Below are 12,782 nucleotides of genomic sequence, written 5' to 3' on the forward strand. Positions count from 1 at the left end.
TTGCAGTGAGACGCATGCACCAGGCGCTATTCCGGCGATTCACGTTTGCACTCTATATGGAGGGGATTCGTTCGGAGAAAGCCTCTTATTCAGCTCCTCGCTACATGTTAACCGTTCCGATGGCGAAGGTGTGTTACTTTCGATACCTCAAGATTGTGTTGATGCGTGCTACGTAGTGAGTATGGCCGTTGATGACTTTTTCGCTATCCGAATGCACTGTACGAATGGAACATTCTTTTCAGCTTTAACTGCCTACAGCATTTTGACTTCAAGGCCCCCGCGTGATCGCACTTGTGAACAGCTGAGCTATTTAGAAATGTTTTTCACAAGGCATTCGTCAGCAAAGTTGTTCTTTAATCAGTTCCCGGAAGCCATTCTACGACAAATTTTCTTAAACGCTACGCTTGATACATATTTCACGCCTAAAGGACAGTTAACGTGTGTCCAAGAGGAAGGGGTAGAATTTATTAGCCTCAAGATATTGTTGGATGGATATCTTCACGTATTCAGAACTCAACCACGTGCTGATGATAGGTCAGGCAGTGGCAATGTACGATGCAGCACTATTGAAGGAAGTAACATCCCAGCCGAACAACCATATGTCTGTATGACACCACCTAGCAAACGCGATTTACAATGTAGGGAAGGACTTCAGCGCGCTACAGAGGGCAGTTGTAATTTTGTGAAGCCCATTGGAGCACTTTGTCATGGCAGTGTATGTGGTTTGCTACCGGTACTGCTATCCTCCACAAGCCCATTTGGGTATGTGGCATACGACACCGGTACGGATTCTAATGGAACATCCACCCGCATCCTCAGTATCCCAGCTTCACTGGCAAAGATTTGTTTTGCACAAATTGACGAATACCTTGTTTGTCATCCTTCTCGTGCATTGCAGCAAACTGTGCGGGCCGTTAAAGCTACCCCGTGCATTCAGCTGAGTGCACCGATGAAAATTCAAGCGAAAAATGAATTTGAACGATTTATACTTCATTCTCCCGCGGTTTCTGGCATACCTCGAACCAAGTTGAAATCTATGGTAGATCGTATGCAGATAGTGAACGTTCCGGCAAATCATTTCATATTTGAAGCAGGTGAAGTCACGAAAGGATGCATCTTCATTGTACTTGAAGGAAACGTTCGGATATATCGTGGTCCGCTGGCAGAGATTAAAAGCGAAAAGAGATCGTCTGCTCGTTCTAATGGTGGCGCAAAAGAGTCCTCAGCTACCGAGATATTCAATACTCAAGACTCATCTAGAACACTAGAAAACGCAATGTTTGCATTTACCTAATCCGTGGATGACGACTTTTTTATTCGTGCTTACAAATATGTGAACGATTTTGGTGTGGGGGGAGGTTTTGGACGCCACGGGGCTCTTGATGTTTCACAAAGTCATAATTCGACGAGGGGTCGTAGCTCCAACAAACTGAGTCAACTTGTCCGAAGAGCAACTAGCCACAGGTTCCAAACGCGACAGGAATCGTCTGTGTGTTATACTTATCCAGAAACGGCAACTACTGTATCCAACTGTCGGCTGGGGATATTATGGAGTGACAATACTCCTGTAGATGCGCACATCTTGGACCCCGAACTAAAGGAAGATCTATTAACCACTATGGATTCCCACGATGATGACAATCACGAAGTATGCGTTGATCAATTGAGCCCCTCGGTACTGCGTGCTCGCATCCAAGTTCTTGAAAGAATGGATCTCGCGAAGGGATTGACGACTCAGCAGCTTCATAAAGTAGCTGAAGCCTTGCGGTATATTGAACTGACTGCTGGAAATACGGGTACGAATCATGTCCTGCCGAGAAATGCATGAATGCTTACGAATGCTGCATTTGTGAACTGCAGTTTACAGATGCGGGGAAGAGGCAGTTGCTGCATACTTCGTTTTATCTGGTCGAGTGCGTCTGTAAGCTTCCAGTGCCTTGGTTAGTTTCAGGATGGGCTTCTAGTACTAACGGATGTATTTCTTAGCTTCAATGGCAGGGAACGTGGTACGACGGCGAAACCACTCTCAGCTCCATCGGCAGACGATTATTGGTACATTGATTTATGCGAAGGTGATGTGTTTGGGGTAGAGTCTCTTCTTGGAAACAGTCGACGATTGACGACAGCGGTAGCTGTTGGCAACAGTAACACCTCTGTTAGATTGGTGTATCTGTTACGTGATGACTATATTGTAGTGTTGTCTCCTTTGGAATGGTTTTCTCACGATAACAGCCAAGTCCAGCAGTCTTCACGTGCAGCGGAAAACTCACTGCTACACAAACGGTGGGTTATGAAATCAACAACTGACTACATATATGTACAGGTTCATATCCTTTTGTCCTTCCGCTGGGTTTCGTAGATCAACTCTAGATCGTTGGAAAGCTGCCGTATTCCAAGTTACGCGACAGCGGGCACATTGGAAGTCAAAAATTGAACAAGAGTTTCATCACCGGACTGGGTTGACATTTACGATGGTGTCCCACTTGCAAGTATTCAAGGATATACCGAGAAACCAATGCCTCGAAATTTGCAAACACTGCATGGTGGAAATTGCCCCGCTCGAATCCGTCATTTTCGAAAGGGGTGAAGAACTGATGGATCAAATGTTCCTTATTATCGAGGGCTCAATCACCATACAGCAGGTGCTGGACTCGCCGCTGCCGGTATCTGGCGCTTTGATAGCGGGCACTAGTTTCGATGCCCGGGGAACCAAAGTACTAATACGAGTACTGGGGTCAGGGGATACATTCGGAGAAGTCGAGCTCATGCTTGACACTAGCAAACGCCTAATTGAAGCTGTTGTGTCAAGTTCTAGCGCAAAACTCTTGCGGGTTCCCAAGGCTGCGTTTCGTAACTTGTGGCCTCAAAGAGAGCAACTCGAATCCAAGCTCACGATATTAAAGCGAGCGTTTGATGCTGCATCTCCCCTCGAATTCGAACAACTATGTTCGATGTACTATTCCATGCAAGCGCTCAGCTTCAAACGCAACGAAGGTATGTTCAATGGCAACGGTGCTATCATGAAGTTTCCCCTAACATTTATTTTTTTCGACAGTCATTTTCGGCAACTATACCCCTAGGGGGACATTAATTGTGGTTGAAAGTGGTCTTTGCATTACGCACAACTACGTAACCCTTCAGCGAAAGCGTCGGCGTAAGCCTCCACTACGCATTCCTTTAACAGCAACAGGTGGCACTCCAAAACTGGTGATTGATACGCCAGTGGCATCTGTGGGACCATGTACGATATTTTTTGCTGATGATACGGATTATGCAGATGCCCCAGACAAATTACCTGACGCAAAGTACGCAGTAGCCGACTCGCCGATCGTAAATGCTTTTAGCGTGGAATTGTACCGTTGTAATTCCGAAATACTTCCGACTGGCGTGTCATCACGTCGAAACCAGGACCTATTTAGTATGGCACTGCTCGGCCGAGGGGGGCTCCAAACTGTGCGAGCGGCAATTGCAGCTCAACAGAACCGTAGGGCTGAAAGTGCTGCGCAGTCGATACGCTTGACAGAGACAATTACCCCCAAAGAGAAAGACGCTCTACTTCAGTCACCTCGTGCATCCCCGCTTAAAAGGGCTATTATGCAAAAGGCCAATGACCCATCATCGGCGAAATTAGCTGGACCACTAACGCAGATGGACTTGCTTCACTACTTACGAGATTGCCACCTACCGAAGGACCCAACAAGACCAGATAATAACAGAAAGAACTTGCCACTTTCCGGAATGCTAGTCGTGGCAGCACCGACAGCTACCACTTCGCCGACGAAACCATCAGGACAAGCTTTCGGTTCATTCGCTGCATCTTCGAGAAATACAGAAGGATTATTCCCCTTGCTTCGTCGCGTCGGTCAAAATGACCGCTGTCAAGATATTGGGCAACACGAAATCCAGCCGTACATTGATTCTGCTGTTGTTGCTGCGTCTATGAGAAGTGCTCAGTTAATCAAAGAGACAAGTGCTATTGCGGAGTTGTCACAACAGACACTCCTGCAAAAGCTTGGACCTAAACTTGACGCCGTAACTGAGAAACGACAACGTCATGGTCGTCCACCATCGCGACAACTCGCTAGTCGAGGCCGTTTGGTTGACACTATCACTCCTGATGTAAATATGGAGAATGATAGAAAGAGGTCTGGGCTTTGCCGTCGATTGCTTCACGTCAAAGGCAATGACGGAGACAATTGAAAACTTTATGGCGATAAACATTCTACTTCATATCGCTGCGTCTAGTCTTTCAGAGTTGAATCCAACGGCGGGGAAAGCGACTTCAACACTGATTTCGACCTGACCGCAGCGTTTGGCTTCTTTTTCATAGGGATCACTGGAGCACTGATTGGCCGATCAGGCGACAAAATCGCCCGCGTCGCAGTAATATTCACCAAACTGCAAGGACCCGGCATACATTAAAATAAGTCAGACGAATTCTACAATAGCAGAACAATTGATCCCAATGCTTACCTGAGAGGTGAAGGTTGCGACGTTTTGATCTCTCGTTTCGATGTGTCTGGCGGGGTCGACCATTTCACGCTCGGAACACGAACAACAGGAGGCTTCTCACTTGCAATGGAATCACCTGCTGCTTGAAGTTGTTGGCGCATTTGAGGGTCTTGTGGCGCTGCTGGCTGCGGTAGTGGTTGTAACAAAGCTTGTTGGGGTGGCAAAGACGATTCCTCCGCAGATCCCTCTAGAATGGCCTCCTGCACCATTGGCTGAGCGCTGAATGGTATATTCGAACGGTAGATCCGAGACGAAGTTGGCCCAGGGTTTATCTTTCGTAGGTGCGAGATACCGCCTCCAGTGTTGCCAGTATCCTGCTCGTCGACTTCAGTTTCTCTTTCGTTGAACAGATTGGTGACCTCCTTGCGGCATGATAAGCAGCGCACTAGACAGTCTTCATTTTCCGCGTCCAAACCGAGCAGCCGAGCTTCCAGTCTGTTCCAGCCATAGAAATTAAGAGCGTAAGATAAACAAGTTCTGTTGATCAATCGAGCCGAGTTCGTGCTCATCGTACTCTTTTAGCAGCTTCAGGTCCGCTTTCCGCTTGAGACTCCGTCTGAGATTTTCTATCGCACCTCCGTAGTCAGGTTGCTGCTTGATTTTTTCAAGAAAGAGCTCAGCCTGAGCTAACAGCTGGACCGGAACATCTTGAACCAATGATTCAACTAGTGCTCGCTGAGTAGCCAGTGCCTCCTCAAGCAGCGAGTGTCTAGCTGTAGCTTCAGTCTGGGCTGTCGAAAGCTGAAGTTGTACTGTACTGCGCAATGAACTCACCTCATATACCAGATCACCCACTTTCTCGATTGCTGGTGCTGATAAAGAGGCGATTCTGGAATCTACACTCTGCAGACTGTGTTCAATATCAGCAACACGGCGACGCAGCGTTTCATGCGTAACACGGTCGTTTTTGTCACGCATATCATTTGTAATCTGCTTGAGCGCTGCAAAAATCTCTCGCGACTTTTCTTCCAGGAGCTCAATCCTTGATGAGATCGTGAAGACGTTCTTCTTCCGCTTCAGCAGGATGTTCGTCACATCTTTCTTTTGCTTTTCTTTGATATGACCTTTGAGCTGAAACCATTTCTTGTGAGCTCGCTCTTTGAGTTCTCTTTCTTCTTCGGGTGACAGCATCTGAGCTCGCTTGAGCTTTTTCAGAGCGGTCATAGTATTTGATATCTCTTCAACAGCAGCTCCCGCTTCAGCATCTTCGCCTTCACTTGACGAACCAGATCCATCGGAGGAGGAATCGCTGCCACTTTCACCATTTTCTTCGTGGATGTCCGCGGGTTGTTCCGCCGCGGAAATTGTGGGTGTCGGTGAACGCTGCGGTATCGACTGCAAACCCGAGGATGACTGTGGGCTTGACTGCTGAGCAGGCGGTTGCAATGGTTGCTGTGTCTGATGGTCTTGAATCTGAGCCGGTGGAGCAATTGAAGTTCGCTTAGAGTCTGATCCACGTTTGTTTCCTGATAATCGCCGTGACGGATCACTATCAGGGCCAGACTCGACCTTCTTAGTAAGGCTTGGTCTTGAAGCCATTTTCGAAGATCGCCGATGTGCTGCAGTTCTGTGTGGTAAAAGTGGATCAATTCCAGTTCCTGTAGCTTCTGACCCACGAGGAGACAATGATGGTGATGTCACGGGCGAGCGAATCGGGATCCCTGTGGCCTTTATTGCTTTCGTGGCCACTGCAGTAGATTTTAGTGACGCTGGTCGTATCAACTCTGAACCAGAGGGAGATGATTGATGCGAGATTGTTGGTACTAAGGTCGTCTCGGAAGCCACGTTCACCTTCGTCTCGATCACATTCCCCTCAGTTTGTTGGGGCTCCGGAATGGGAGTAGTTGGCCTGGGGCTGCTACTAGGAAGGATAACGGGAACTGACATTGTATGTGCCGATCCCTTCAATATGAACGGCTCAGAAGATCGCTCAACTTGAACAGTAGGAAGAATACTTGAGACCGACGAAGTTGACACCTGAGATTCGCTGGCCGGCTTCACTACTGGAGGCGCTACTCTAGGTACTGAAGACACCGTATTAGCAGTAATATTTTCCACTTCTACTGCAGGCGCAGTGAGTTGGACCTCATTTGTTGATGTTGATGGCGGTTTTTCCGAAGTAGTAGCATTTGGCATGGAGATACCGTTTTGTCCTGGAAGCATCTCGTCTTCTTGATGTAGGCCCTGGGATGTTAGATCTGTGATAGGATCGGGCGACGATGTCGAGGACAAGGAATTTGTTGGCTGCTCTGCCGCATCAACCTTGTTTGTTTCACTGGATGACATCGCTGGACTGCTCTCACTTGATTCTTCGGATTGAGCAATAGCTGAATTCGGAGTAGATTTTGGAGCCTTGTGTTTCTCCGCACTCCCATTGGCCTGTGGCTCTACTAACGATTCGGCTTGAGAAACGTCGTGCTTCATCTCAACAAGGGCTTTAACTACGTCGGTAGTTTCTTCGTCCAGATTATTTTCTAGTTGCAGTGCTGGTGGTGCTTCATCAATATTTGGTGGCGCAGCGGAAACTTCTATCTCGTCATTTTTCTGAAGCTGAGACACAGGTAATTGTCCAGTCGGTGGCGGTACACTGGTTGGTTCTTCAGATGTCACTGGTACGGTTGTTGAAGCTATGACTGGATGTACCTCAGGTGTTGGAACGTATTGAGTTTCTGGCTCTGGGGTAGGTAGCTGAATTACCGGGGGTGGGGCGGTCTCGACTGCATCGAGTGACGAAATTATCGGTGCATCTGGAAGACAACTCAGCTTTGTCTTTTTAGTGCCATGCTTTTTGTCCTTGCTCTTCTTCTTCGCCCCCGTTTTCTCCACTTTTTCCGCTTCAACAGAAGGAGGTGCACCTGCCGCTGTTGCTGCAAGTCGGTCTAAGATGGCAGCGGCCATTCCCGTCACACGTACAGCCTTTTTGTCAACTCCAAGTTTCTTACTAACTGTTGGTGCAACGTATTTCCCATCGTCGGGGGCAGGTATGGCCCAACGATGCGGACCTTGCCCTTCGTCATCCACCGCAGCCGTGCCGTCGATGTTGTGCGCGATATTACGCAGCTTAAGATCTAGCTCCGTCATTCCGAAGCTCACCTCCGTTAGCCAGTTCTCCATCTTGTCTACTCGACCACAAACGACACGAAGAATAGCTTCCATTGCCATCGCTTGCTTTCCCAGATCCTTGAAAAGCCCCTGAAATACTTCTCGAGAGGCATTTCCAAGAACATCCTGTGGCACCTGAGCTACCGACACTTTGCCCATTTTGCGCTACCGGTATCGAAATCAAACACGCTATTGGTTCGGAGGCGCTTCCTTCGTGCCTTGGATAGTCGAAGTTGCAATGTTTTGTAGGAACCATGAAGCGTCGGTGTGGTTTCGTTCCGCTATTTCCAAAGCGTTTTCTTGGCGGTCGCCAGTTGCTCCAGTTGATCATGACGATCTTTAGGCGATGCCTGTTGCTACTTGTGGGCGTCACCCTCGTGCTGGGAGTCTTACAAAGTTCTGAGGCTGCTGCGAATGGAAGGTTCCAGTTTGCCCAGGCCGTCTACTCCACAACCGAAGATTTTGGCGTCGCATACATCACTGTGCAGCGCAGTCTCGGGTCCGATGGTCGTGCCGCAGTATATGTGTCGACCATTCCTGGTGTCGGGACAGCTGTCGCTGGACGAGACTTCAAACCAATATTCAACGTCAGTCTCGTGTGGCAAGATGGTGAGGACTTCGAGAAAGCGCTGTACCTACCAATTTACAACGACGGCAAACCGCAAGAGAGTCCCAAAACTTTCACACTGAAGCTGCACGACTCCGTCGGGGCGGGTATTAACCCAGATCGCAACTGGACTCAAATTGTTTTAGCACCTCCTTCCAACCGTGAGTGGCATCAATCTCGTGCTATAATACTATGCTAACCGCAACTAAGGTTGACTTTGTCAGTTGTACCTGGTAGCTTTAGTTTCAAGGATGCTGCAGTAACCATATCAGAAGGCAACACACTAACCATTCCTGTACTTTGGGTCGCTGGTACAACATCGACTGCAAGTGTACAATTTCAAATTGTGTGCAAAAGTGCATGCTCGCCGGGAGACTTCAATTTGGTTTCTCCCGTGACGCAGGTTTTGCAGTGGAGACGTGATGATTATCCAGCCACTGTTACGAATCGAACGCAGAATATCGAGTTAGAAGTTCTAGATGATGGAATATATGAACTCTCGGAGAACTTCCTTTTGCGCTTAGTGACAGTTGCGGCTACGGACGGCGATACTATCGGAACTGGGACTTTAGGAGACATTGGAGAAATGATTGTGACTATCCCTGGCCCGAACGATGTAAAGCCGGGTACTCTGCAATTCGGTGCCGACTGCTTTCCAGGTTGTGCTAGTACGAAGTACTCCATGTTCGCAGGAGGCACAGCCTCAGTGGTGATCCAGCGGAGAAATGGGAGTGACGGAGATTGCTCCGTTACAGTTGCTACACAAGATAATACTGCATTCGCAGGATTGGACTACATATCATTAGAACAAACGCTTTCATGGAAAGAAGGGGACACAAGCGACAGACAAATTATTGTGGCATCCTTGTCTCGACCAGATCCGAGGCTGCCAATTCGACGTGTCGCTCTTGTATTACAGAATAGCACAGGGGCCCCAATTAATGGAGCGCACGCCAGCACTACATACATAGATATCGCCAGTGTGACCAATGTGTTTCTCGGCGACGTCAATTTTGCTGCTCGCGAGCCGCTGGAGTCTGTGTTACGGGTTCCAGATCTAAGTTTTATCGAGCTAGCGTCGCGTAACACAAGTTCGAGGCTGCAGTTATGTCCTAGTGTGATGGCAACTGAGGCAGGGGTGTTGTCTGTAGCTATTCAACGCAACTTTGCTGCCTTTCCGGTCCCAGTACGCGTCACTGTAAATACCGTTGCGGGGACAGCAACTCCTGGAGTAGATTACGAACCACTGACCAACGCTGCCGTCACTTGGGCAAATGGCGATTCTGACGTGAAACACGTAGTATTGGAAATCTTAACGCCACCGAACTATGACCCGCGACCGCGTTCATTCTGGGTTCAGCTTTCTGGCGTGACTGGCGCGATAGTCGGAGACTGCAACGTGCTAGAAGTCGTGTTGATGGGAATCGCGCAGGGTCCTCATATTCAGTCTTTTGATCTCGATATGGCGCTGGGTACTCTCACCATTCGGATGAACGTTCCAGTTCAAACCTCGACGCTGGATGTTACCAAGTTGCTTCTACAATCCGAACTTGATCTGACGTTTGGCCCAACCTTTAAGTTTACTACGCAGCAGACGAGCACAAACAGTTTGGACGGTGCAACAATTATACTCAACATTGGTGCAGGGGATCTCAATTCGCTCAAACGTGTAGCTGGCCTGGCAAGGAGTGCAGCCACTGCCTTTTTAAGCGTGGATTCCGGGCTTTTCCAGTATGTTCTGAACAATTGCCAAAGCAGCGGGATATTTGCTTGCTCTCCGAGCATGACGGTACCCACACCTTCAAGCGCCGCCATTCCTGTCACCAAGTTTACCGCAGACACTATTCCACCGAAGCTTTTGGGTTATAGCCTGGATTTGCCGCGCCGACTGCTGAAGCTTCACTTTTCGGAGGCCGTAGACTTCTCAACTCTTAGAATCGAGGGCCTGACATTTTCCGAGACTGCTGCGGGTATCGATGTCTATCCGCTTTCATCTGCGACCACGCGTCTCTTTTCACCTCAGCCAGATCCATTAAGCGGTGCCACATTACGTGATGCAAATCGGCTGCCTGCTGACTATACCTATCTTACACTACAACTGGGCCGCGCAGATGTCACAGCGCTAAGCGCATTTGGTACAGGCCAGGTCGGTATCAGCAGGGCAAACACATTTTTGGGAATTGGTAATACGTTCATCGACGATTTTGCGGGCAACGCTGTTACGAGTGTGGCACCCGGAAAACTGCTTCAGGTTTCGGCTGCAGACTGCTCAGCGTGTCCTACCGGGTCCTATCTCGTTAGTTCGTGCTCAGATCTTAAGGACCGAGTTTGTGCCGCCTGCAGTGTATGTCCTGGCAATTCGTTCGCTCTTGAAGTTTGCAGAGCCACTCAAGACACACTTTGCTATCGTAAGTACCTAGCGAAGCTAATTATACTTGTAAGTGCAGGCTAACCATGTTTTGTCCATATACCAGCGTGCACAGAGTGTCGTGCTGGCCAGTACGTTTCTGTTACTTGCTCTCCAACGACGGATCGAGTATGCTCACCGTGCACTCAATGCACGTTAGACGAGTACGAGGTCTCGCCATGTGCGGCAGGGGCAGATCGTATTTGTCGTACTTGTAACTCGTGCACGCTAACTAGTGCACAGCAGTTAATGTGCCAAGACAGCCCAATGTGGAAGAGACTGCAGATGAGGTCGCCCTATAGCTGCCCTCAACCTGGCCAACAATTCAAGACACGTGAGGAAATGCTTCAACGCGCAAAATCAAACCGTTGCGGATCAGGCCGCTGCTCTTGTGTTGCTACAGGCATACCCGGCAACTCTAATCCGAACGGCGACGGGTTTCCAAACGATCCGCGATGTACTGGACCCGTGGCTTACAACATCCTCGTTTAGAGAGATGAAGCAACGAAGAGGACGCTTATCCAACAAAATCGTCAGCATTCGTAGCTGCACCAACACGGCGTTCTATTGAAATCCTTGCTACTTATTGCTTTTTTGTTCTATTGGTACTCAGTCTTTAGTGAGACGCCGCACGGATCTCATAGAACTCGTAAGAGAGTTCCTGCGCATCACTCACCGTCTCAAGAAGCTCTGCAGCATCGGCTAGCTCAGCCACAGGCGTGATGCTGTAGGACAGGTCAGTACTGGCGGCAAGGAGTGCGTGAAGGTGGATGACTCCAAAGCGACTGTGGCTGTTAGCATTCATGAGGTAGGCAACGCCGTTGGGGTTTCCAATTACGTGGTGTCGCACCACACGCAAAAAACCTTCGGCCGTACTCGGCTCACAGATGATGTCACTGGCGATCACGACTTCTGCCTTGGGAACCGCCTCGATGCTTTCAGTGAGGTCCCAGTCCAAGTGGGCCACCTTCACTTCCGGCTTCGTCGGATCAAATTCGTGCGTAAACGGTTTGTTCAGCTGAACATTGTACTCAAGAGCGGTGCATGTATCGCTTTGATAATCCGTGAGTGTCGTGTGAGTTGCGTAGCGGGCAGCAACAATGCCTCCGAGTCCAAGACCGCTGCCGACCTCAATCACGCTCTTGCCTTCGAACAGTTCGCGGTGCATGTGGATCCAGCGCGCAAGCACAAAAGCGGCTCCCCACAGCAGGTAGCCAGTCTTTCTCTGGCCTGTCATACGCGTTGGTACCTGACGAATGAGCACCTCAAGCGTGCCCTGGGTGCCGTCCTCATTCTTTGGAGCATTATCGCGGGTATCAAAAGGGAGAGGCACCCCACGCGGCCACAAACGCTCCACTTCACCCACTTGACGCACTCGGTGCGGGAATGTAATGGCCGACGGGCTACTTGTGCAACTAGTGACAACCTCAGCAGCTGCCTATTGGGTATTCATCGATCACGCCGGCGTAAGTGACAAGTTTAGTGACTCGAAAAAAAAACAATCCATTGCATAACATTCTGACCTCTTGGATGTCCTCATTCTCGTGCTCCATAAGACGCATCAACAAGGGGTGTGCTCCAATACGCGCTACAATTGCACTCAAATCAGTATTACCATACCAAAAGATATCTGGTATGATTGCAGCGCAAAACTTACCGATAAAGGTAGCATTGTCCTCGTCGACAACCGTCTTGGCGAGTAGCAAAAGCATCTGCGATCATCGAACAGTCAGCACGCAGCCCGATGGAATCTATGCAGCCACCAGCTCCAGATCTACCTCGTGCGTAATTGCCAGGTCTTTCGAGCTCACATCACCATTCATGCGCTTGACAAAGGCAGCCATGTGCTCAGTCGCAAAAGTCAGGAAGCCCGCTGCCAGAATTCACCGCATGCACCATCACGCAAAAGCAGCGTCAGCAAAAACCGCGCTCGTAATATCTACTTTACAGCAAATTTAATCCAGCTAAGCCCTGTCGGCTTACCGAGTCCGAGCACGCAACGACCGTACGTCGTGCTAGCCAAAGCCCGAACATGCTCGCGCGCGGCGGCAGACGTCGCTAGCTCCTGCACCAGCGGACGAGTCGCAGCCACGTCCACGGGCAGCGGGGCTGGAGGCGTCGAGCAAAGCAGCACCATCTCTTACTTGCGGGAGG

General features: G+C 49.4%; 3 protein-coding genes across 4 annotated transcripts; 1 reads left to right on the plus strand and 2 right to left on the minus strand.

Annotated features, from left to right (window-relative positions):
* Positions 1-1,708: 1,708 nt before the first annotated feature.
* On the plus strand, positions 1,709-2,370 carry IUM83_00628 (uncharacterized protein; the record flags this gene model as incomplete). Of its 2 annotated transcripts, none has more annotated exons than XM_067924413.1 (5): positions 1,709-1,796; positions 1,861-1,921; positions 1,987-2,006; positions 2,233-2,283; positions 2,360-2,370. In XM_067924413.1, the coding sequence occupies 5 exons, from the start codon at positions 1,709-1,711 to the stop codon at positions 2,368-2,370; spliced, it is 231 nt and encodes a 76-aa protein (XP_067789281.1). The 2 variants fall into 2 exon arrangements, with proteins under 2 accessions (XP_067789281.1, XP_067789282.1); XM_067924412.1 differs by having other exon boundaries at positions 1,861-1,913; positions 1,987-2,052; positions 2,196-2,283.
* Positions 2,371-4,241: 1,871 nt separating this feature from the next.
* On the minus strand, positions 4,242-5,643 carry IUM83_00629 (uncharacterized protein; the record flags this gene model as incomplete). The annotated part of the gene is made up of 3 exons (XM_067924414.1): positions 4,242-4,398; positions 4,474-4,947; positions 5,027-5,643. The coding sequence occupies 3 exons, from the start codon at positions 5,641-5,643 to the stop codon at positions 4,242-4,244; spliced, it is 1,248 nt and encodes a 415-aa protein (XP_067789030.1).
* Positions 5,644-11,244: 5,601 nt separating this feature from the next.
* IUM83_00630 (putative methyltransferase) lies at positions 11,245-12,765 on the minus strand (the record flags this gene model as incomplete). The annotated part of the gene is made up of 5 exons (XM_067924415.1): positions 11,245-12,066; positions 12,152-12,216; positions 12,286-12,340; positions 12,407-12,501; positions 12,612-12,765. The coding sequence occupies 5 exons, from the start codon at positions 12,763-12,765 to the stop codon at positions 11,245-11,247; spliced, it is 1,191 nt and encodes a 396-aa protein (XP_067788697.1).
* Between the last annotated feature and the right edge of the window lie 17 nt (positions 12,766-12,782).

This window comes from Phytophthora cinnamomi (genome assembly GCF_018691715.1).
Source record: "Phytophthora cinnamomi strain GKB4 chromosome Unknown Contig53, whole genome shotgun sequence".
NCBI lineage: Eukaryota > Oomycota > Peronosporomycetes > Peronosporales > Peronosporaceae > Phytophthora > Phytophthora cinnamomi.